The sequence below is a fragment of the Trichomycterus rosablanca genome, chromosome 18 (genome assembly GCF_030014385.1).
Source record: "Trichomycterus rosablanca isolate fTriRos1 chromosome 18, fTriRos1.hap1, whole genome shotgun sequence".
In the NCBI taxonomy this organism is placed as follows: domain Eukaryota; kingdom Metazoa; phylum Chordata; class Actinopteri; order Siluriformes; family Trichomycteridae; genus Trichomycterus; species Trichomycterus rosablanca.
Genome location: NC_086005.1, coordinates 8,936,862 through 8,962,810, shown reverse-complemented (window position 1 = coordinate 8,962,810; position 25,949 = coordinate 8,936,862). Strand labels below are relative to the sequence as shown.

Here is a 25,949-nt window from a genome sequence, read left to right as displayed (position 1 = left end):
ATGACCAGTATGCAGCTAAAATGGCAGATTGTTTTTATTATTTGCACCTACGGAATGGGCATTGTCTTTTGTCAGGCTCGATATTCCATCCAAGAGGAGACCACAGAAGGATCGTTATTAGGAAACATCGCCAAAGATTTAGGAATAGAAATAAATAGACTAATTGTAGGAAAAGCTCGGGTTGTAACAAAGGGAGATCGGCAGTATGTCGAGCTGAACAGAGACAAAGGGGCTTTGGTGGTGAAAGAGCGGATAGACCGAGAGGATCTATGCCAGCATACAACGCCCTGCAGCTTCAGCTTTGATCTGATCATGGAAAATCCCATAGAACTTCACCGTATTATAGTTGAGGTATTGGACATAAACGACAATGCACCCGTATTCGGTAAAGAAGTTGTTAATTTGGAAATAAGTGAAAACACGGCTTCGGGAACACGCTTTCCCTTGGACAGCGCTATAGATATGGACATAGGAATAAATGGGATCCAAAATTACGCTCTATCGCCTACGGATCATTTTAAAATAGAAACAAAAAGCCAGGATGATGAAAGCAAATACATTGAAATGATTTTGGATCAAGAACTGGATCGAGAGGAGCGTGATGAGCTAAAATTAGTTCTGATTGCATTTGACGGTGGATCACCTAAAAAATCTGGTACAATGAAAATTCATATTTCTGTACTAGATGCTAATGATAACGCCCCTGTATGTCAGAGGTCTGAATATAAGGTTCAAACATTGGAAAATGCAGCTGTTGGAACAATTATTACCAAAGTAAGCGCTAATGATGCCGATGAAAAAAATAATGGACAAATATTGTACACAATCGCTCAAGCCAGTAAGCTAGCAAGAGAACTGTTCAAAATAAATACGCATACAGGTGAAATTACAACGTTAAACACTTTAGATTATGAGACAGTAAAAAACTTTCATTTAAGTGTGAAAGCAAGAGATAAAGGGGGACTTGCGGATACGTGTAAAGTTGTTATAGAGGTTAATGATGTAAACGATAATTCACCTTCCATACAGCTTATGTCGTTTTCAAATATTATTGCTGAGAATTCTCCACTGGGAACCACAGTGGCTGTTATCGATGTGGATGACGCAGATTCCGGTCAAAATGGACTTGTGCAGTGCAAAATAAATGAAAAACTACCATTTAAACTAAAATCTTCACCTGGTGATTACTATGCTTTAATTACAGATGATTTCCTTGATCGGGAAAACGACGCCGAATACAACGTAACAATTATGGTATCAGATCAAGGAAGTCCCTCAAGACATAGTACGAAAACATTAAATGTTAAAATTTCTGATGTAAATGATAACCCACCCGTATTTAGCGTTGATGAATATAAAGCATTTATTTCCGAAAATAACTCGCCAGGTATAGCTGTGTTTACAGTAAAAGCAAGCGACGCTGATTTGGGTCCAAACGCCCGGCTGTCTTATCTGTTAAAGGATAATAATCAGTATGGAATCGCAGTAAGTTCTATTGTATCAATTAATTTAGAAAGTGGTATTATACATGCAACCCGGACTTTTGATTTTGAGCAAATCAAATCATTTTCCTTTAATGTGACAGCCCAAGACGGAGGATCTCCTCCTTTAAGTTCTGAAGTAACAGTGACGATAATCATACAAGATCAGAATGACAATGCTCCTCAAGTTCTCTACCCAGTGCAAACTAGTGGCTCACCAGTTGCTGAGATTGTTCCTCGATCAGCAGATGTTGGTTATCTTGTTACTAAAGTGGTGGCTGTTGATGTTGACTCTGGACAAAATGCCTGGCTATCTTACAAACTCCAAAAACCCACAGACAGGGCGCTGTTTGAAGTGGGACCACAAAATGGAGAAATACGAACTGTGCGCCAGGTCACTGATAAAGATGCTGTAAACCAGAAGCTCACTGTGGTTGTGGAAGATAACGGACAGCCATCTCGCTCAGCTGTAGTTAACATCAACGTAGCTGTAGCAGACAGTTTCTCTGAAGTAATCGCGGAATTTTCAGATATTACGCACGGTAAAGGCAATAATGGTGACCTAACGTTTTATTTAGTTTTATTACTGGCTGCTGTTTCTTTCCTTTTTATCACAACTGTAGTAGTTATAATATCAGTAAAGATCTACAGGTGGAGACAATCGCGCGTCTTTCATCGGTCCAATCTACCCGTAATCCCATACTATCCACCTGGTTACGCAGATACTGGAACTCTGTCGCGCATGTATAATTATGATGTATGTATGACAGCTCCTTCGGGAAAGAGTGACTGCAAGTACTCAACACTTAGTGGACAAAGTGTTTTAGTGGTGGAGCCGTGTTTTACAGACACTTTTCAAAGAACAGTAAATGAAAAAGAAATGTTGGAAGATGATGAATCTCCAGAACTGGTAAGCACGTAATTTTATCATTTTATCATGGAAATAATGTGTGTCTGAAGGCCCATATGATTCCTTGTAAAAAAAAAAAAAAAATGTAAAAGGCAACCCCAACTGAACAAATTTGCTTTTCCCTAGGAAAATGAATGATAGAAAAATTAAGTGCAAGATATGAACTATGCAAGTATTTTGTACATCCGCGCACTTTGTACGTATGCTTTGTAACTTTAGGTAACCGTTTAATGTACAGGGTGTTTTCATGTAATGTATGTTTATAAATTACACCAGAGCACGAGTTCGAATGTTAGTTCTGACGTTTGGTTTACAAATGACATAATGCCTTAAAATCCAACATTGTCACTGCTGGAGGGTAAAGATGCAGTGAATAACAATGCCACGTCTGATAAATCCGATACACCTTAAAATGACTAATATTCATGGCTAATGTTTTTTTTTCTTGCCTATTTCTAGGTTTTTACATTGTCAACAAGAGTCGAAATATACTGTGTATCTTACTCAAATGGGTGCAGATACACAGGTGACAAAAATCAACATGTTGCATTCTGTTATAGAAAACGTTATAAAGGCGTGCTGGATGCAAGTGAGGGCAAGGCACAGATAAGGACAATCTAAAACGTGGCCAATATAATAGGCAGAAAGGTCGGTCGGTCTTTATCCATAAAACGAAAGCTATGGATGTACAAGAAAACGCTCAGTCTATACTTTAAAGAAATGCTAATACCTCGCACAGATCTGCAAAAACAAAATTAAATACACAGCAAACAAGGCAGGGATAATCAAAATAATCAGCGGAAACAGTATATCAATGTGCCTTTCAAAAAATGAATGGGAACGAATAGAGTAAAAAGGGGGATTTCCAAAAGCTGTATCAATATAATCAAAACATAAACGTATTTTAATTAAAAATAGCATATTAGCCTTAATGACTTTGCCAAAAAGTGTTTACTGTATACCATTACTGTTTTAGGCGTGTGTTTCTGTGGAAAAATAACAAAAGCTCATACCTTTTTGGTCGTATTTTGATCAAACGCGCTATTTTGTCTAAAATGTTTAAAGAAACACTTATTTGGTGAATTATGTCTTTAGGAACGTAGCTTAGCTTCAGAGGAAAGCCTTAGACAATTAAAGCCTCACTTTTAAAAGAACTGGGACAAAAAAGGTGCATCTACTAGCAGTTTGCTTATTTATGAGAAATGAAGCTTAAAAGTAAGAGTTTTCAGGTCCATGTGTATCTTTACATTGCGCTGATGGTAAGTGTAATACTTAGTTTTCACTCAGAGAGTCGCTGTTTAACAACGAGTGTCTTTGGCTGAAGCTAAAACTCTCCTCAAACCCTCCCACATCATCCCTAACCAGAGAGAAAAGGGCAGGGTTTCATTAACGCTGGCAGTATTAAATGCAACTGCAAAAGTAGTTTTGTTCAATAGTAAAGAACATATTTGTTTAGATTTTTTGACACTGAAGAACCTGAGAAAATGCTGCGTTTGGTGATCTTTAATTTAAGCAAGGGCACATTCGGTACGGTGTTCTCTTATACGGCGCTGCTTGTCGTCATCTTTTGTTCTCACTATGTGTGCGGACAGATCAGTTATTCTATCCCAGAAGAAATGGCAAAAGGGTCGATAATTGGAAATATTGTACAGGATTTGGGCTTGGATTTGAAAAGACTGAAATTAGGAAATGCAAGAATGTATACAGGGGCAAGCAAAGAATATGTGGAACTAAACAGAGAAAACGGATTGCTTCTAATCAAAGACAAAATAGATCGCGAGTCCCTCTGCGCTAGGACAACACCTTGTGCTTTACATCTTCAGATGATTTTGCAAAACCCGATGGAATTGTATTCTGTTACCCTGGAAGTGACGGACATTAATGACAATGAGCCAGTTTTCCAGAAGAATGAAATTAGGATTGAAGTGAGTGAATCGGCGATTACCGGTGCCAGATTCGTGCTTGGCAAAGCGGTCGATTCGGATGTTGGAATAAACGGCCTCCAAACCTATTCACTCATACCCACGGACAACTTCATTTTAGACAAGGAATCAGTTGGGGAGAAAAATGTAGAAATGATTTTGCAAAAGCAACTTGATCGAGAAAGGCAGGACAACATTGATTTAGTGTTGACGGCGTTGGATGGTGGTGAGCCACAGTTATCCAGCTCAATGCATATATATGTATCAGTCCTAGATGTAAACGATAATCCTCCAGTGTTTGCGCAAAAAGTTTATAAAGCTACAATAATCGAAAATGCAACAAAGGGTACTAAATTAACAACAGTAACTGCTTCTGACGCAGATACAGGCTTTAACAGTAACGTGTCTTATTACATTTCTGATACAATGGACAGTGGTGTGGCTGATATATTTTTTATAAATAAGCATAATGGTGACGTGCTACTTAATAATAAAATAGACTATGAAACCTTAAACCATTACCAGCTTGATATTCAGGCAAGAGACCAAGGAGGACTCTCTGACACGTGTAAGGTTGTTATTGATGTGTTAGACATTAATGATAATACCCCAAGGATAGACATTATCTCTATGTCGAGCTCAATATCTGAGATATCTAATTTAAATACCGTGGTGGCAATGTTGAAAATAAATGACCCCGACTCAGGTGCAAATGGACAAGTTGACTGCAATATAATTGACAACATTCCATTTGAAATTATATCTCAGTCAAACAATTTCTTTAGCATTCGCACAAATCAGGAATTAGATAGAGAGAAAGACTTTGAGTACAACATTACTGTAACTTGTTTTGATGAGGGAGTTCCCTCACTCTCTAGTAGCGCTTCACTCCGTTTACACATATCAGATGTGAATGATAATGCTCCTGTATTTGAGAGAAACAATTACGAGTCCTATGTGGTCGAGAACAACACACCAGGTCTCTCTATACTCAAATTGAAAGCCAGTGACACCGACTCCAACCAAAATGCCCGCGTTTCGTATATTTTAGAGGATAGCACTGTTAATGGAGTTCCTGTGTCCTCATATGTGTCAGTCAGTGCTGATAGTGGAGTCATTAATGCTGTGCGCTCTTTCGACTACGAGCAGTTAAAAGACTTTAATTTCTGCGTAAAAGCGCAGGACGGAGGCTCCCCTTCACTCACTAGTAACGTGACAGTGAGATTTATAATCCAAGATCAGAACGACAACGCTCCTCAGGTTCTCTACCCAGTACAGACGAGTGGCTCACCGGTGGCTGAGATTGTTCCTCCTTCAGCAGATGTTGGTTATCTTGTGGCTAAAGTTGTTGCTGTCGATGTTGACTCCGGACAAAATGCCTGGCTCTCTTACAAACTCCAAAAGGCATCAGACAGGGCACTTTTTGAAGTGGGTCAACAAAATGGAGAGATACGAACTGTGCGCCAGGTCACTGATAAAGATGCTGTGAAACAGAAGCTCACTGTAGTTGTGGAGGATAACGGACAGCCATCTCGCTCAGCTGTTGTTAACATCAATGTAGTTGTAGCGGATAGGTTCCCTGTCGCTCTCTCAGAATTCAAGGATTTTACGCAGGGCAAACAATATAATAATGACCTGACGTTTTATTTAGTTTTAGCACTGGCTGCTGTCTCTTTTCTTTTTATCACGACTGTAGTCGTTATAATATCAGTAAAGATCTACAGATGGAGACAATCGCGGATTTTCTATCAGTCCAATCTTCCCGTTATTCCCTATTATCCACCGGGCTACACAGATACTGGAGTTACTGGAACTCTTCCTCACATATATAATTATGATGTTTGTATGACAACTGACTCTAAAAAAAGTTACTGTAAATACTCTACACTTAATGGACAAAGTGTTTTAGTGGAGGACCCAAGTTTTACAGAAACACATCGTACAGTGAAAGAAAATCTCTTGCATGACCACGAGTTTCCGGAAATGGTGAGAGCTTTTTATCATCATCATATATCTTTTTAGTATTGTAAAAATATTTTAACACAATCTAACAAGTGTCGCAACATTCTATTTTTCTATTAATCTATTTGATTATTAATATGTATAGTATAATATACATTTTATTTAGGCATCAGTACCATACAGATTAATTTTTATTTTATATTTTAATTTCATTTATTTTTTTACAACAACAACAAAACAACACCAATAATAATAATAATAATAATAATAATAATAATTATAATAATAATAATAATAATAACGACAATAACAAAAACAACAATGCATGGTTGCAAAAGCTCCTTCTGGATTCAAGCTTTATCGTATTTACTGTTGTAAGATTTGGTGACTTTCAGCACTTCATTCTGGACAGCACCCGCATGTCTTGCTTTATAGTTTACATTTACATTTACATTTTCGGCATTTAGCAGACGCTCTTATCCAGAGCGACTTACAGAAGTGCTTCTATAGTGAACATTTCATTTCTCAAGTTTAGGTAAACAACAGTCAAAGAACACAAATCTGCATTTTTTTTTTTTTTTTTTTTTTTAAATGGAAAAGAATGGAACAAAATGTTAGTAAATAAGTACAGTCAGCCTAAGTGTTTAGTAAAAAGGTGGGTTTTTAATTGTTTTTTAAAGACAGCAAGAGACTCAGATGTTCGGACAGACAGAGGAAGTTCATTCCACCACTTCGGCGCTAGAACAGAGAACAGCCTTGATGCTTGTCTTCCTTTAGTCCTGGATGGGGGCTCAAGTCGAGCAAGACTAGAGGCTCGGAGGTTGCGTGGTACAGAGCGTGGTTTGATTAGGCCACGAAGGTAGCTTGGGGCTGGTCCATTTTTGGCTTTGTAGGCGAGCGTCAGTGTTTTAAACTGAATGCGTGCAGCTACAGGAAGCCAGTGAAGAGAACGTAGCAGTGGGGTGATGTGGCAGTGTTTGGGTTGGTTAAAAACCAGACGTGCAGCTGCATTTTGAATGAGCTGTAAGGGTTTAATCGTGGACATGGGAGCTCCAGCAAGAAGGGAGTTGCAGTAGTCCAACCGCGAGATTACAAGTGATTGCACCAGAATCTGGGTAGTTTCCCTGGAGAGAAATGGACGAATCTTCCTGATGTTGTACAGGAGGAACCGACACGCTCTGGTCATGTTGGCTATATGAGGAGAGAATGTCAGCTGGTTATCAAGGACAACACCAAGACTTCTTACCTTATCAGATGGTCTGATCTGGGAGTCATCCAGAGAAATTACTAGGTCCTGGGTTGGAGACGGATCTCCAGGAATGAGCAACATCTCTGTCTTGCTAGGATTAAGTTTTAGATGATGAGCTGACATCCATTGTGAGATATCTTGCAGACATGCTGAGATGCGAGCTGAGACTTGCGTGTCTGAAGGAGGAAATGACAGAACGAGCTGAGTATCATCTGCATAGGAGTGGTAGGAGAAGCCATGGGAGGCTATGACCTTGCCCAGAGAGCAGGTGTAGATAGAGAAAAGAAGTGGGCCAGGTACAGAGCCCTGAGGAACACCGGTTGAGAGAGTGCATGGGGGAGATATGGATCCCCTCCATGACACTTGGTAGGAGCGCCCATGCTGAACCTGTTACTCCAAGGTTGGAGAGATGTTTTATAGTTGCACAAAGTGTGTCGCAGCCACAATAAGGTAACACATTTATTTGCTTACTCACAGCTAAGATCAATTAAAATCAACCAATCCGCCCTCAACGTATTCCCAGAATTTGTAAATGAATATTACCTGTAAGAAAAAACTACTAATACTACTACTACTAATAATAATAATAACTAGAGAGTGCATTTCCGGAGAAAATGCGAGTGTGATTGCCGTGTGCCGGTCGGCGTGCGTGCGCGCTTATCCGAACGCCGTATCTAAGCTGGGAGCAGCGTCGACGGGCCGGACGACTCAGAGTCGGAACAGCGTCGACGTTCGGACGTCTCAGAAACGGGCGTGGCAGACGGGCGGGGCTGCATATGACCATGCTGTATCCAAGTCGGGGTGTAATCAGTGGGCTAAACAAATTAGAGTTGGAACGGCGTTGATATCTCGAAATATTAAAAAAGTAGGCGTGGCAGGCGGGTGGGGCTGCGTATGACCATGCTGTATCCAAGTTGGGGTGTCATTAACTGGCCAGATGATTTACAGTTGGAACGGTGTTGATATCTCGAAATATTAAAAAATGGGCGTCATCAGTGGGCTAAACAAATTAGAGTTGGAACGGCGCTGATATCTCGAAATATAAAAAAAGTGGGCGTGGCAGGCGGGCGGGGCTGCGTATGACCATGCTGTATCCAGGTTGGGGTGTCATTAACTGCCCGGATGATTTACAGTTGGAACGGCGTTGATATCTCGAAATTTCCAAAAAATGAATGGAAGTGAATGGGGCTGAAAATCGGGCGTGGCAGGTGGGCGTGGGTTCGAGTCCCCATGCTGTATCTGAGTCGGGGTTACATCAGTGGGCTTTACGATTTAGAGTTGGAAGGGCGTTGATATCTCAAACTTTCAAAAAATGAATGGAAGTGAATGGGGCTCTTATAGGTTAAATAAAGGTTATAGAAATAACCATGAAATAACCATTAAAATAAAATGAATGGAAGTCAATGGTATTGCGCAATCTATGATCGGCTGTGTCTCATTTACAGCTTTCAGGCATAGTGCACTCACACTTCGGTCCCTCTTTTAGCATGTAGCCATTGCCATTGCTTTCAATGCATCCGTTAGCCTTGAAGCTAACGGATAGAAATATCTTCTTTTCTGTTGCAACGCGAACGATTTGACGCTCACTGCTAAGTGTTACTGGCTTATAATTTCATTCTGTGCAGCGTTTTCACCTTAAAAATCACTAATACTTTAGTTACAGACCAAAATAAGTCAGATTTTTTGGCGGCGGCCATTTTCTGTTCTCAGAACAGCCCGAAGATGCCGCCTACGTCATCACGTTGGCGTTCTATGGAAAGCCAAAGGTGTCAAGATTTTTGTCCAAAAATTCGGGCGAAAACGGGCATAAATGCCACACGGATGGGCGTATCCGGATGATTTTTTGGATTTGGGCGCTAATTAATGACCCGGTCGATCAAAGTTTGGAACGGCGTTGATAGCTCGAAATTTTTTTCAAAATGAATGGGAGTCAATGGGGAAAAACGGGCACCTTAAAACGGGCACTGTGCCCACAGTGTTTGTTCGATCCAAAAGCTGTATACAAGCGCTCTATTCCCGTATGGGCCGGACGATTTGGCACTGGAACGGGGTCGATATCTCGAAAACTGCGGGAGAAGAAGCACGGACAAAAAACTGGCAGAATAATAATAATATATTGAAAACGAAAATAACAACTAGAGAGTGCATTTCCGGAGAAAATGCGAGTGTGATTGCCGTGTGCCGGTCGGCGGGCGTGCGCAGGTCGCGGGCGCGCATGCGTTTAGAAGTGGTGCGGTGCGTGGGGTGTGAATACTTTCTCCCAGACAGGCCACTGTATCTGTGCACAAGCTGTGGTGTGAGCACAAGTTCACTCTGGGTGTGTTTGAAAAGCCAAACCTGTAAAAAAATGCATTTCTGCACGTTTCTACTGCTTACAAATCAGTACTCATTCATTTACATGTGATTATCACTGCAGGGGCCATGGTATTGCGCAATCTATGATCGGCTGTGTCTCATTTACAGCTTTCAGGCATAGTGCACTCAGACTTCGGTCCCTCTTTTAGCATTTAGCAATTCCCATTGATTTCAATGCATCCGTTAGCCTTGAAGCTAACGGATATAAATATCTTTTTTTCTGTTGCAACGCGAACGATATGACGCTAACTGCTAAGTGTAACTGCACTATAATTTCATTCTGTGCAGCGTTTTCATCTTAAAAATCACTAATACTTTAGTTACAGACCAAAATAAGTCAGATTTTTTGGCGGCCGCCATTTTCTATTCTCAGAACGGCCTGAAGATGCCGCCTACGTCATCACGTTGACGTTCTGTGGAAAGATTTTTGTCCAAAAATTCGGGCAAAAACGGGCATAAATGCCACACGGATGGGCGTATCCGGATGATTTTTTGGATTTGGGCGCTAATTAATGACCCGGTCGATCAAGGGTTGGAACGGCGTTGATAGCTCGAAATTCATTTCAAAATGAATGGGAGTCAATGGGGAAAAACGGGCACCTTAAAACGGGCACTGTGCCCACAGTGTTGGTTCGATCCAAAAGCTGTATACAAGCGCTCTATTCCCGTATGGGCCGGACGATTTGGCGCTGGAACGGGGTCGATATCTCGAAAACTGCGGGAGAAGAAGCACGGACAAAAAACGGGCAGAATAATAATAATATATTGAAAACGAAAATAACAATAACAATAGTGTGCTTGCATTCTGCAATCACACTAATAACAATAGTGTGCTTGCATTCTGCAATCACACTAATAATGATAATGATGATGATGATGATGATGAGTAGTATTAGTATTATTACTAGTAGTAGTAGTAGTAGTATTGTGAGGTTATGTTTTTTTGTTTTCTGCAATGCTTAGTTTTGACTCACAGCGTCGCTGTTTAACAACGAAGGTTTGGACTTTTTCAACGTTCCTGAAAACCTCCCCCCTGCATTTCTTGATATCAGACAACAGAGAGAAAGGCTTTCATCCATTGTTGCGTGGTCACGTCACGTCAAGAAAAATACGATATTTGTTTTGTCAAGGCCAGGACGAAAACACATATTTAGGTGGTAATCTTTTTGTAGGACATGGTTAGCTTTATTCAACATAATAATTTGGTGACATTCAAGACAATATTATATTTGGATTCAGGCTTAACCAGGAAACGCCCGTTGCAGTGATGTACCTCCGGTTGTTGTTTATTACAGTCTTTTTTTTCGTTCTGTGCTTGGGCAGGTCAGCTACTCTATTCCAGAGGAAATTCCCAAGGGTTCAGTTGTTGGAAATATAACTCAGGATTTGGGATTGGATTTAAAAAGACTTAAATCTGGAAAGGCACGGGTGTTTTCAGGAGATAGTACGGAATACATTGACCTGAACAAAGAGAAAGGTACGCTTCTTATTAAAGAAAAAATAGATCGGGAGTCTCTGTGCGCTAAAACAACACCTTGCGCTTTACATCTTCAAATGATACTTGAGAGCCCAATGGAACTGTTTACAATTACGGCCGAAATTACGGATATAAATGATAATTCTCCATTTTTCGAGTCGGATAACATTAGCCTTAAGGTAAGCGAGGCGGCTATGACCGGAGCTAGGTTCACGTTGGAGAAAGCAATGGATGCGGATGTGGGTACTAATGCCCTGCAGAGCTACTCGCTTAAACCGACAGACCATTTTGTTTTGGAAATGCAAATTGGATTTTTGGATGGAGATGGTAATAAACATCTAGAAATGGTTTTAAAAAGACCTCTCGATAGAGAAAAACAAGAACAGTTTACTTTGTTATTAACAGCGATAGATGGAGGTGAACCCATGCTGACTGGTACTGTCCAGATACACGTTACTGTGCTGGATGCTAATGATAACGCTCCGATTTTTACGCAAAAAATATATAAATCATCTGTAACAGAAAACTCTCCAAAGGGAACCAAATTGACGACTGTAAGCGCCTTTGATCCAGATGAAGGACCAAACGGGCAAGTGACTTATCGTATTTCAAATACAGACAGAAGTATAAAAGATTTGTTTATAATAAATCAACATAGTGGAGATGTTGCATTAAATAGTCATCTAGACTATGAAAAAGCAAATCATTATCAGTTAGACATTCAAGCAAATGATCAAGGAGGTCTTTTGGACTCTTGTAAAATAATAATTGATGTGCAAGACCTAAACGATAATAAACCTACTATCACTATTCTCTCTTCGAGTAGTTCAATATTGGAAGAGTCCCCTTCTGGAACAGTTATATCAATGTTAAAAGTAACTGATCTGGATTCAGGAACAAATTGTGTGGTCCAATGTACTGTCAATGAAAACATTCCTTTTACTATATCATCTCCGTCCAAAAATTTATTTAGCATACTCACAGAAAATAAATTGGATAGGGAGAGAGAGTCCGAGTACAATATTACCGTAACTTGTTCTGATGAGGGTGTTCCCGCACTCTCCAGTAGCGCTTCACTCCGTTTACACATATCAGATGTGAATGATAATGTTCCTGCATTCCAGAAACATAACTACGAAGTCAATGTGGTCGAGAACAACATACCAGGTCTCTCGATTTTCACGGTAAAAGCCAGTGACGCCGACTCAAACCAAAATGCGCGTGTTTCTTATATATTAGAAGATAGCACTGTGAATGGGGTTCCCATATCATCATATGTGTCAATCAATGCTGATAGTGGAGTCATTAACACCGTGCGCTCTTTCGACTACGAGCAGTTAAAAGACTTCCATTTCCGCGTAAAAGCGCAGGACAGAGGCTCCCCTCCACTCAGTAGTAACGTGACAGTAAAAATTATAATTAAAGATCAGAATGACAACGCGCCTCAAATTCTCTATCCAGTACAGACTAGTGGCTCAGCAGTTGCTGAGATTGTTCCTCGTTCAGCAGATGTTGGTTATCTTGTGACTAAAGTTGTTGCTGTTGATGTGGACTCTGGACAGAATGCCTGGCTCTCCTACAAACTCCAAAAGGCATCAGACAGGGCGCTGTTTGAAGTGGGGCCACAAAATGGAGAGATCCGAACTGTGCGCCAAGTCACTGATAAAGATGCTGTGAACCAGAAGCTCACTGTAGTTGTGGAGGATAACGGACAGCTATCTCGCTCAGCTGTAGTTACTATTAATGTAGCTGTAACTGACAGTTTCCCTGAAGCTCTTACAGAATTCAAGGACTTTACGCAGGGTAAAGAATACAATGATGGCCTGACGTTTTATTTAGTTTTAGCCCTGGCTGCTGTGTCTTTTCTGTTTATTACAACTGTTCTAGTAATAATATCCGTAAAGATCTACAGATGGAGACAATCGCGCATCATCTATCAGTCCAATCTCCCTGTTATTCCGTACTATCCATCTGGTTATGCAGATACTGGAACTACTGGAACTCTTCCGCACGTGTATAATTATGATGTTTGCATGACGACCGAAGCGAGAAAAAGTGACAAAAAATATTCTACACTCGGTGGACAAAGTATTTTATTGGTGGACCCGAGTTTCACAGAAACGTTACACCGAACAATGAAAGATAATCATTTATTGGAAGATTCTGACTCTCCGGAAATGGTAAGAGCTTGTTGTAAAACATTTTAGCTTTAGTAGATTCGACAGGTTTTGACGGGTACATATAATGTTTTTGAGGTGACACATTTTCCTTTTTTATGCATGTCCTAATAATTGTTAGTTATTGTTTATGCGTAAATAAAACCATTTCCCTCAATTTCCCTAAATATCTACTTATCGATGTAACTACCTAATATCTCTTTCTATAAATTCTCCTCTGGTATTTATGAAGCGTTATGTTTTATTTGTATTTTTTTTATTTGATGAAGTTTAATACTTTATATTATTACTAAAAACAAGGCACCTAATTGAGCACTGTGACAACTCAGTTGATTAACATTTGTTTTAGGATACTTATTACTTTCACTAAAAAGCCAGCAAAAATGATTTTCAACTGTCCTACCAACTTTTTACTCGATTTTGCGTAGCATGTTTTCTTTTAGACAGAACTGAGAATAAAAGATATGATTTTCCAGCAATTCATTTAGCAACTAGATTAATTAGCAAGCAATGTATTTCTTACTGTCAGATGTATTAAAACGTACGATTCCCCTGCTTATGCTGTATAGTAAAATGTATTCTTGTAGTTCTTGTAATTAGTTTTTAAATTTACAGGATTATATGAGAAGCCTTATTCAATATTTTGACTTTTGGCTAAAATTATATAATAGTTTTGAACTTTCTCACGGGCTTTTAACTTCCCCTAGAGAAACACATTGTGTGTGAGAGAGAGAGAGAGAGTGTGTGTGTGTGTGTGTGTGTGTGTGTGTGTGTGTGTGTGTGTGTGTGTGTGTGTGTGTGTGTGTGTGTGTGGTAGTTTGTATGCAAGAAAACAATAATCGTTTAATACGTTGTTTTAATAAATATAATATTTAAAATGTTTTTTTCAGATGCATTTAAAAATAACAGACAATAAGGAAAAATACATTAGATTTATTAAATACATTTAACTTTCCTTCCGCAGTACGTATGCGAAAGTGATTAGCTTTAATTGTTTTTTTGTTTTTTTTTGGTTAATGTAGTTTTCAAGAGCTCATTAACCCTGTTGAAGAAAACATACTTTAAAAGGGAAACCATAATCATGTTTGCCAGTGTACTACTGTATAAGATAATGATGGCATCATTGATTTGAAAATAATGGGCACGTACAGTAAATGCAAGACTAAAACGCTACATTCATACATAATTACATTAATGTGTAATTCTCGGTACTGACTTAAAGGGCCGCTGTTTGACAACAAACCTTCAAGTTTAAGCTCGGTAACCACCCACATCTACGCAGGGAGGAAAGACAACGAAAAGCTTCCTTCTCCGACGTTATTAACAAAACACGTTATCAGGGATCATTTTTTATCGTTTTAAAAGATTCCTGTGCGTTTTACGGTGGATGGTTACGTATATTGCGGATATTACAATTGGAAGACGTTGTCACTTCGCTGGAGCCTGAAAGCCGCTGAAAAATGGCAGATGCAGTGATATTACAGTCGTTATTGTTTTTAATCTTTTTTTCTTTTCGCTCCGTGCTCGGACAAGTCAGTTATTCCATTCCGGAGGAGATGCCAGAAGGTTCAATAGTTGGAAACATTGCTCAGGATTTGGGGTTGGATGTAAAAAGACTACAATCGGGGAGAGCACGAATTTATACGGTGGACAGTACGGAATACATTGAGTTGAACAAAGAGAGAGGCGTGCTTCTAATTAAAGAAAAAATAGACCGTGAATTTCTTTGCGCAAAAAAGACTCCATGTTCTTTACACCTTCAAATGATTCTTGAGAACCCGATGGAATTGTATAAAATTAACGTTGAAATTACTGATATGAACGATAACACTCCTGTCTTCCAGGCGGAGTACATGCGAATTGAAATAAGCGAGGCAGCAGCGACAGGAGCTAGATTCATATTACAAAAAGCATTAGACGCTGACGTCGGTACTAATGGCCTTCAGAGCTACTCACTTAAACCAACAGATCATTTTGTTTTAGAACTAAGAAACAATCTAGCCGGTGTTAAAAATGTACAAATGGTTTTACAAAAACCACTTAATAGAGAGAGTCAAGAACAGATTACTTTGTTATTAACAGCACTGGATGGAGGTGAACCAGTTAGGTCTGGTACTGTCCAAATACACGTTACAGTGTTGGATGCTAATGATAACGCTCCTGTTTTTTCTCAAAGTATATATAAGGCCACAGTAAATGAAAACGCCCCAAAAGGTACCATATTAACAACTGTAAGCGCATCTGATGCAGATAAAGCAATTAACGGAGAAGTGACCTATTATATGTCAAGTACAGAGGATGCTGTTAAAGATAACTTTGCCATAAATAACTATAATGGTGAAATTACACTAACTGGACAGTTAGACTATGAACACACAAGCCTTTTTGAACTTGATATTCAAGCCAGGGACTTGGGAGGTCTATCTGATTCATGTAAAGTTATTATTAATGTGCTGGACATAAACGATAACAAACCAGTTATCTCGATTCTCTCAATGTCTAGTTCAATATCAGAAGAGTCTCCTTCAGGAACCGTTGTAACAATGATGAACGTGAATGATCTAGATTCTGGGGCCAATGGTCAAATTAAGTGTAGCATTAATGAAAGGATACCATTTACCATTACATCACCTTCTAACAATATTTTTAGCCTTTTTACAGATCAGGAATTAGATAGGGAGATGATTACTGAGTACAACATCACTGTAACTTGTTCTGATGAGGGAGTTCCCTCACTGTCCAGCAGCGCTTCTCTGCGTTTACACATATCAGATGTAAATGATAACGCACCTGTGTTTGAAAGAAAGAATTACGAGGCCTACGTAATTGAGAACAACACACCTGGACTTTCTATAATTACAGTGAAGTCCAGTGACGCCGACTCAAATCAAAATGCGCGCGTTTCTTATATTTTAGAAGATAGCACTGTAAATGGAGTTCCAATATCATCATTTGTGACAGTCAGTGCTGATAGTGGAGTCATTAATGCTGTGCGCTCTTTCGACTACGAGCAGTTAAAAGACTTCCATTTCCGCGTAATAGCGCAGGACGGAGGCTCCCCTCCACTCAGTAGTAACGTGACAGTAAAAGTTATAATCCAAGATCAGAATGACAACGCTCCTCAGGTTCTCTACCCAGTACAGACTGGTGGCTCACCAGTGGCTGAGATTGTTCCTCGTTCAGCAGATGTTGGTTATCTTGTGACTAAAGTGGTAGCTGTCGATGTGGACTCTGGACAGAATGCCTGGCTTTCCTACAAACTCCAGAAAGCATCAGACAGGGCGCTGTTTGAAGTGGGGCCACAAAATGGAGAAATACGAACTGTGCGTCAGGTTACAGATAAAGATGCTGTGAAACAAAAGCTTACTATAGTTGTGGAGGATAACGGACAGCCATCTCGCTCAGCTGTAGTCAACATCAATGTAGCTGTAGCAGATAGTTTTCCTGAAACGGATTTTACGCACGGCAAAGAATATAATGATGACCTGACGTTTTATTTAGTTTTAGCACTGGCTGCTGTTTCCTTTCTGTTTATTTTAACGGTAGTAGTTATAATATCAGTAAAGATCTACAGGTGGAGACAATCGCGCACCTTCTATCAGTCTAGTCTTCCTGTTATTCCGTACTATCCACCTGGTTACTCAGAAACTGGAACTCTGCCTCATATGTATAATTATAATGTTTGTATGACGACTGACTCGAGAAAAAGTGACTGTAAATACCCTACATTTGGCAAACAAGGTTTTTTAATTGTGGACCCAAATTTTACGGAAACTATGGAGCATACAATAAACGAAAATCTAACGGACGACTCTCCGGATATGGTAAGAGCGTTTATTAGTAATAACTATTACTCGGTAATTATCTAACAAAGATGAATATGTGTTTTACTTTCTGTATTTCGAAATCTTGGTCTGTTGATCATTACCATTTTGAAGTGTAAAGCTCTAGCTAATGTAATTAATATTTTATGTTATATTCTAACCTATGAATTCTACTAAATTCAGCTTATTTCCAACAGCATTAGTTTGTTGAGTAGGTTAGGACACTATTAATAACAATAATAATAATAATAATAATAATAATAATAATAATAATAACAATAACAACAACAATAATAATAATAATAATAATAATAATGCAATGTGAGTTGCTGAAACTGATTTGTTAAAAACAAAAACGAGTTGTTGTCTGTCTACCTGTCTTTTTGTCGGTTTGTTTGTGTTTTGGAATTATAGTCAAACCATTAAAAAAACATTAAAAAACTACAAATAAAAAATGAAGACTTCTACCAGGAAAAGGGAACTTTAAAGTTAAAATTATGTACATATGACTTTATGTCAAGTAATTTTAGAAAAAGCTTGTTTGACAACATAGTCATGCTACACCCTTTATTTTATTTTTTTAATGAATTTATTTATTTATTTTTGTTAAAAAAATGTTGGTGCAGTCTAAATACTGCAAATGTTTTTGTAAGCAAATGACCATAAGAGATTACACAAGAAGACAGTAAAACAGTTTTAATCCTTTATTCAGTTTGAACGTAACACTAATCAAACTGATTCTAAAATTAGGATTTTTTTTTTTAGCTTATGTGTGGCATACATAAAATACTGCAATTTTCATTCCAAAGGCTTCCACTAAATGTATGTGCAATTCCTAGTTTTGACTCAAAGGGCCGCTGTTTATTAAGAAACATTCAGGTTTGTGCGTTAACACCAGAAACAATTGCGGTCCCACCCACAGAGAGAAAATAAAGGCGTTCTGTCAGATAAGATTCACTTACTTGGTGTCGGTCGATCGTTTTTATTTTTTAAAACGGACTGTGGATTTTATTGAGGGTATTTACTGATTTCAAGGATTCTACGACTACATGTTATTTCTGGGATTATTCGGTGTCGTGGAGAAAATGGCAGACGCAGGGATGTTACAGAGGGTATTGCTTTTTATCCTACTTACTTGTCACCCCGTGCTCAGCCAGATCAGTTATTCAATTTCAGAGGAAATGCCACAAGGTTCAGTCGTTGGAAATATTGTTCAGGATTTGGGTTTGGATTTAAAAAGACTAAAATCTGGAAAGGCCAGGGTATTTTCGGGAGATAGCACGGAATACATCGAGCTAAACAAAGAGAGAGGCGTGCTTCTCACTATGGAGAAAATTGACCGTGAGACGTTGTGCGCTGAAATAACACCTTGCGCAATACATCTCCAAATGATACTGGAGAACCCGATGGAACTATATACAATTACTGTTGAAATCGCAGATATAAATGATAACGCTCCATTATTTCAAGAGAAGGAAATTAAGATTGAAATAAGCGAGTCAGCCTTAACTGGAGCCAAATTCATGTTGGAAAGAGCAATAGATGCCGACGTTGGAACAAATGGCCTTCAGAGCTACTCGCTTAAACCAACAAATCATTTTTATTTAGAGTTGCAAAATCATGCGGATAGTAGTAGAAATGTAGAAATGATTTTACAAAAACCGTTGGACAGAGAAAATCAAGCACAGTTTACTTTGTTGCTAACAGCCATAGACGGGGGAGAACCGCTGCTTTCTGGCACTGTGCAGATACAAGTTACAGTACTGGATGCTAATGATAATGCTCCAGTGTTTGCTCAAAAAGAATATAAAACCTCTGTGCTCGAAAACGCACCTAAAGGCTCGATTTTAACGACTGTTAGCGCATCTGACGCTGACGAAGGAACAAATGGGCAGGTGGTTTATTACATTTCAAACAAAGATAAAAGTATAAAAGACTCCTTTGTTATTAATCATAGTAACGGCGAAATAACATTAAACCAACAGTTTGATTATGAGAAAACTAGACATTTTCAACTTGATATTCAAGCCAGAGACCAAGGAGGCCTTTGGGACTCATGCAAAGTTGTAATTGATGTGCTGGACATGAACGACAATAAACCAGTTATCACTATTCTCTCCATGTCTTCTATATTTTCAGAAGATTCTCCTTCTGGTACAGTTGTAGCAATGATGAAAGTAAATGATCCGGATTCTGGTGCAAACGGACGAGTGCACTGCTTTGTCGGTGACAATATTCCCTTTACAGTTACTTCGCCGTCTAAAAATGTATTTAGCCTAAACACAGAAGAAGAATTAGACAGAGAAAAATTCTCAGAGTACAACATTATTGTAACTTGTTCTGATGAGGGAGTTCCCTCACTCTATAGTAGCGCTTCTCTCCGTTTACACATATCAGATATAAATGATAACGCTCCTGTATTTGAAAGTAATAATTACGAAGCCTTTTTGGTCGAGAACAACACACCAGGTCTCTCTATATTCACTGTGAAGGCCAGTGATGTAGATTTTAATCAAAATGCGCGCGTTTCTTATATATTAGAAGATAGCACTGTGAATGGAGTTACTGTATCATCATATGTATCAGTAAGTGCTGATAGTGGAGTCATTATTGCCATGCGCTCTTTTGACTACGAGCAGTTAAAGGATTTCCATTTCCGCGTAAAAGCGCAAGACGGAGGCTCCCCTCCTCTCAGTAGTAATGTGACAGTAAAAGTTATAATCCAAGACCAGAATGACAACGCTCCTCAGGTTCTCTACCCAGTACAGACAAGTGGCTCACCAGTGGCTGAGATTGTTCCTCGTTTAGCAGATGTTGGATATCTTGTGACTAAAGTGGTAGCTGTCGATGTGGACTCTGGACAGAATGCCTGGCTCTCCTACAAACTCCAAAAAGCATCAGACAGGGCGCTGTTTGAAGTGGGACCACAAAATGGAGAGATACGAACTGTGCGCCAGGTCACTGATAAAGATGCCGTGAAACAGAAGCTCACTGTAGTTGTGGAGGATAACGGACAGCCATCTCGCTCAGCTATAGTTAACATCAATGTAGCTGTAGCAGATAGTTTTCCTGAAGCTCTCTCAGAATTCACGGATTTTACGCACGGCAAAGAATATAATGATGACCTGACGTTTTATTTAGTTTTAGCACTGGCCAGTGTTTCTTTTCTATTTATCACAACTTTAGTTGTTATAATATCAGTAAAGATCTACAGGTGGAGGCAATCGCGCATCTTCTATCAGTCCAATCTCCCCGTTATTCCGTACTATCCACCTGGTTACGCTGATACAGGAGTCACTGGAACTTTAGCAAACTTGTATAATTATGATGTTTGTATGACTACTGACTCGAGAAAGAGTGACTGTAAGTACTCTACCCTTAGTGGAAAAAGTTTTTTAGTGGTGGACCCGAGTTCTACACAAGAAACACAGCGTGCATATAAAGTAAAAAATCTTCTGGAAGATGTTTACTCTCCTGAAACGGTAAGGGCTTGTAGTAATGCAATTATTTATTACAGTTTTTCTAAAGATATGACAGGCACTTAAAGTGCACACTTTGTTGCAAGGTTTATGTCATGTTTTTCGGTCAATTTAACTCCTGTAAATCTAGTTAGTTTGATGTTTAATTAGACGGGCGGCACGGTGAACTAGACTCACCGCGACACCACAACAGTTTTTGGACGTTTTAACTTTATAAACATCTCCCTCAGCTACTTTTTTTTTTTCATTTATTTTAAATTACCTGCCAATTTAATTTTACCAATATATCACTTTTCTCACGTATGTACATATGTATTTACAAAGTAATTTAAGTGCAACGTGTTCGTCAAATATTTTAGGTATTTTAGATAAATATTATTGGTACCCAAAACGTAAACTGGCAAGTAAATAAATATATACTGTGGTTTGTTTTCTTCGATTTTCCATATGTGGCACCAAATGTTTTTTTCTTGGCTGAGAAAAAGTACTTTTTTAATGGATCAGAAGATCATAAAACATGTTTAAAAACTTAAGGAAAAGGACTAAAATGACAAGCTTTATTGATGTTTGCCAGTGTGGTCATTTCAAGAAACAGGAAATGTGTACTTCTTAGTTTTTACTCTAGGAGCCGCTGTTTATTAACAAACCTTCTGGTTTGCGCTTTGAAGCTTGACATCCACCCATTTCCAGCCTTGGAGGAAAAAAGAAAGAAAGGGCTTTTCGTTCCGACATTGTAAACCGTCTTCGACGCTTTTTAAAGATTGATGTACGATTTACAGTTACATATTTTGAGGATATTAAAACTGGATGATGATATTTAAGAGAATCTTCGCTGCCGCTGAACAAATTACATTCAGAGTGATGCTGCAGACTGTGTTGTTTTTCATCATTCTTTCTTCTTGCTCTGTACTGGGACAGGTCAGTTATTCAATTCCAGAGGAAATGCCAAAAGGTTCAGTAGTTGGAAATATTGCTCAAGATTTGAGTTTGGATACAAAACGATTAAAATCGGGGAGAGCACGGATCTATACGGTGGATAGCACGGAATATATACAGCTGAACAAAGAACGAGGCGTGCTTCTCATTAACGAAGAAATAGACAGGGAGACTCTTTGCGAAAAAAAGACCCTATGTGCTTTACATCTTCAAATGATTCTTGAGAGCCCAATGGAACTGTATACAGTTACTGTTAAAATCACGGATATAAATGATAATGCTCCATTTTTCCAGACGGATGAAGTTAAGCTTAAAATAAGCGAGTCGGCTGTGACTGGCGCTAGATTCATGTTAGAGAAAGCAATGGATGCAGACGTTGGTACCAATGGCCTTCAGAGCTACTCACTTAAACCGACAGATCACTTTGTTTTAAAATGGCAAACTCAGACAGAGGAAGATAAGACCGTTGAAATGGTTTTACAAAAACCCCTCGATAGAGAAAAGGAAGAACAGTTTACGTTATTATTAACAGCGATGGATGGAGGTGAGCCAGTTTTGTCAAGCACTGTACATATACACGTTACTGTGCTGGATGCCAATGATAACGCGCCGGTTTTTACACAAAACATATATAAAGCTTCATTATTAGAAAACGCTTTGAAAGGGACAAAGATAGCAGCTGTGAGCGCATCTGATCCTGATGAGGGACCAAACGGACAGGCAAAGTATTACATTACAAACACAGACAGAGGTTTAAAGGATATGTTTACAATAAATGAAAATAATGGAGAAATCTTATTAAATAGACAGATAGACTACGAAACCGTAAACAAATATCAACTGGATATTCAAGCAATTGACCATGGAGGTCTTTCAGACTCATGTAAATTAATTATTGATGTGTTAGATATTAATGACAACAAACCATCTATTGCGATTCTTTCTATGTCTGGTTCAATATCAGAAGAGTCGCCTGCTGGCACAGTAATCGCAATGATAAACGTGAATGATTTGGATGCCGGTTTAAATGGGCAAGTTCACTGCATTATCAATGAAAATTTTCCATTCTCTATCACATCCACGTCTATAAGTTTCTTTAGCCTCATCACAGATCAGGAATTAGATAGGGAGAAGAATGCTGAGTACAACATTACAGTAACTTGTTCTGATGAGGGAGATCCACCGCTTTCCAGCAGCACTTCTCTCCGTTTACACATATCAGATGTGAATGATAATGCTCCTGCATTTGACAGAAATAATTACGAGGTCTATTTAGTCGAAAACAACCCACCAGGTCTTTCTATATTTTCACTGAAAGCCAGTGACGCCGACTCCAATCAGAATGCACATGTTTCATATATTTTGGAAGATAGCAATGTCAATGGAATTCCTGTATCCTCATATGTGTCAGTAAGTGCTGATAGTGGAGTCATTAATGCTGTGCGTTCTCTCGACTACGAGCAGTTGAAACACTTCCATTTCCGCGTAAAAGCGCAGGACGGAGGCTCCCCTCCACTTAGTAGTAACGTGACAGTAAAAGTTATAATCCAAGACCAGAATGACAACGCTCCTCAGGTTCTCTACCCAGTACAGACTGGAGGCTCACCAGTGGCTGAGATTGTACCTCGTTCAGCGGAAGTTGGATATCTTGTTACTAAAGTTGTTGCTGTCGATGTGGACTCTGGACAGAATGCCTGGCTCTCTTACAAACTCCAGAAAGCATCAGACAGGGCGCTGTTTGAAGTGGGACCACAAAATGGAGAGATACGAACTGTGCGCCAGGTCACTGATAAAGATGCCGTGAAACAGAAGCTCACAGTAGTTGTGGAGGATAACGGACAGCCATCTCGCTCAGCTATAGTTAACATCAATGTAGCTGTAGCGGACAGTTTTCCCGAAGTACTTTCAGAATTTACAGACTTTACGCACAGCAAAGAATATAATGATGACCTGACGTTTTATTTAGTTTTAGCACTGGCTGCTGTTTCTTTTCTATTTATCACAACTCTAGTAGTTATAATATCAGTAAAGATCTACAGATGGAGGCAATCGCGCATCTTCTACCAGTCCAATCTCCCTGTTATTCCGTACTATCCATCTGGTTTTGCAGATACAGGAGTTACTGGAACTCTTCCTCACATGTACAATTATGATGTTTGCATGACATCTGACAGGATAAGCGGTGGCTGTAAATATTCTACTCTTGGTGGACAAAGTGTTTTATTAGTGGACCCAGGTTTTACGGAAACTATCGAACGTGCAAAAAAAGAAAGAAATATGTTGGAGGATTGTGATTCTCCGGATATGGTAAGAGTCTTTAATTGTATTTACATTTGCTGTATTTAACAGTAATAACTTAATGCAGTTTGAGCAATTAATGTTTAAAGACTTTTTGCTCAAAGTCCCGATAAAGGCAACTTGGCGGTGGTGGGGTCTTAATAGGCAACCTTGTGATTTCTAGTCCAATTCCCTTAAACGCTGAGCTAAGATATCTTACAATAACTTATAAACTTGAAGCATTGCGTTATAATGACATGAATGGTCTGCTATTCTTTTGAGGCTTTAGGACTATCCAACGTTTCATTTTCAGGACAACTTACAGTCATGTTATATAGGCTGCTTTTTCATTTATTTAATTAGATATTCATACATTTATGCCATTTACCGTTGTTACACCTCTACTGTTGGTCGACATTCACCTATTGAATTATATGATAATCAACAAACATATCACTGTACGTATTGTCTTTTAACTATGTGTCTTTGTGACGTCTTTGCATTGTCCATAAAATTTAAGTGTGACTCCTTGGTGCTATTTTGAAACATTTTACTCGAAAAATTCAAAAGCTGTCTGTCTGTCAGGCTATCCACCCATCCATTTAGTTTTTTTTTTTAAGTTTTAAAAGACAAACAGTTACCTACGCACACTGTGACAGCCTCATCTAATGGGTTTAAGTGCAACTTATTAACTTAGATTTGTTTTGGTTTGTGTGTGAATTTTTGAACATCTAGCAAAGCCAAAATCATAAGTGATACATTTTATATGAGTGAAAAATGTTACATTTTATTAGTGAAAATGATACATTTCCACCCTTAAAAAAAAAAAAAAACATAAGCACGAACATCTGTAGCCAGTGACATTTACAGTGCCTTGCAAAAGTATTCAGCCCCCTTGAACTTTTCAACCTTTTGCCACATTTCAGGCTTCAAACATAACGATATGAAATTGTAATTTTTTGTGAAGAATCAACAACAAATGGGACACAATCGTGAAGTAGAACGAAATTTATTGGATATTTTAAACTTTTTTTAGAAATAAAAAACTAAAAAGTGGGGCGTGCAATATTATTCAGCCCCTTTACTTTCAGTGCAGCAAACTCACTCCAGAAGTTCAGTGAGGATCTCTGAATGATCCAATGTTGACCTAAATGACTGATGGTGATAAATAGAATCCACCTGTGTGTAATCAAGTCTCCGTATAAATGCACCTGCTCTGTGACAGTCTCAGAGTTCTGTTTAAAGCGCAGAGAGCATCATGAAGACCAAGGAACACACCAGGCAGGTCCGACCGAGATACTGTTGTGGAGAAGTTTAAAGCCGGATTTGGATACAAAAAGATTTCCCAAGCTTTAAACATCTCAAGGAGCACTGTGCAAGCGATCATATTGAAATGGAAGGAGTATCAGACCACTGCAAATCTATCAAGACCCGGCCGTCCCTCTAAACTTTCAGCTCAAACAAGGAGAAGACTGATCAGAGATGCAGCCAAGAGGCCCATGATCACTCTGAATAAACTGCAGAGATCTACAGCTGAGGTGGGAGACTCTGTCCATAGGACACAATCAGTCGTACACTGCACAAATCTGGCCTTTATGGAAAAGTGGCAAGAAGAAAGCCATTTCTCAAAGATATCTATAAAAAGTCACCTGGGAGACACACCAAACATGTGGAAGAAGGTGCTCTGGTCAGATGAAACCAAAATCGAACTTTTTGGCCACAATGCAAAACGTTATGTTTGGCGTAAAAGCAACACAGCTCATCACCCTGAACACACCATCCCCACTGTCAAACATGGTGGTGGCAGCATCATGGTTTGGGCCTGCTTTTCTTCAGCAGGGACAGGGAAGATGGTTAAAATTGATGGGAAGATGGATGGAGCCAAATACAGGACCATTCT

General features: G+C 39.1%; 1 protein-coding gene across 1 annotated transcript; it reads left to right on the top strand.

Annotated features, from left to right (window-relative positions):
* On the top strand, nucleotides 1-24,118 carry LOC134332894 (cadherin-23-like). The gene is made up of 7 exons (XM_063014728.1): nucleotides 1-2,399; nucleotides 3,848-6,305; nucleotides 11,203-11,949; nucleotides 12,481-13,159; nucleotides 14,992-17,357; nucleotides 18,515-20,839; nucleotides 21,659-24,118. The coding sequence occupies exons 1-7, from the start codon at nucleotides 1-3 to the stop codon at nucleotides 24,116-24,118; spliced, it is 13,434 nt and encodes a 4,477-aa protein (XP_062870798.1).
* Nucleotides 24,119-25,949: the final 1,831 nt, after the last annotated feature.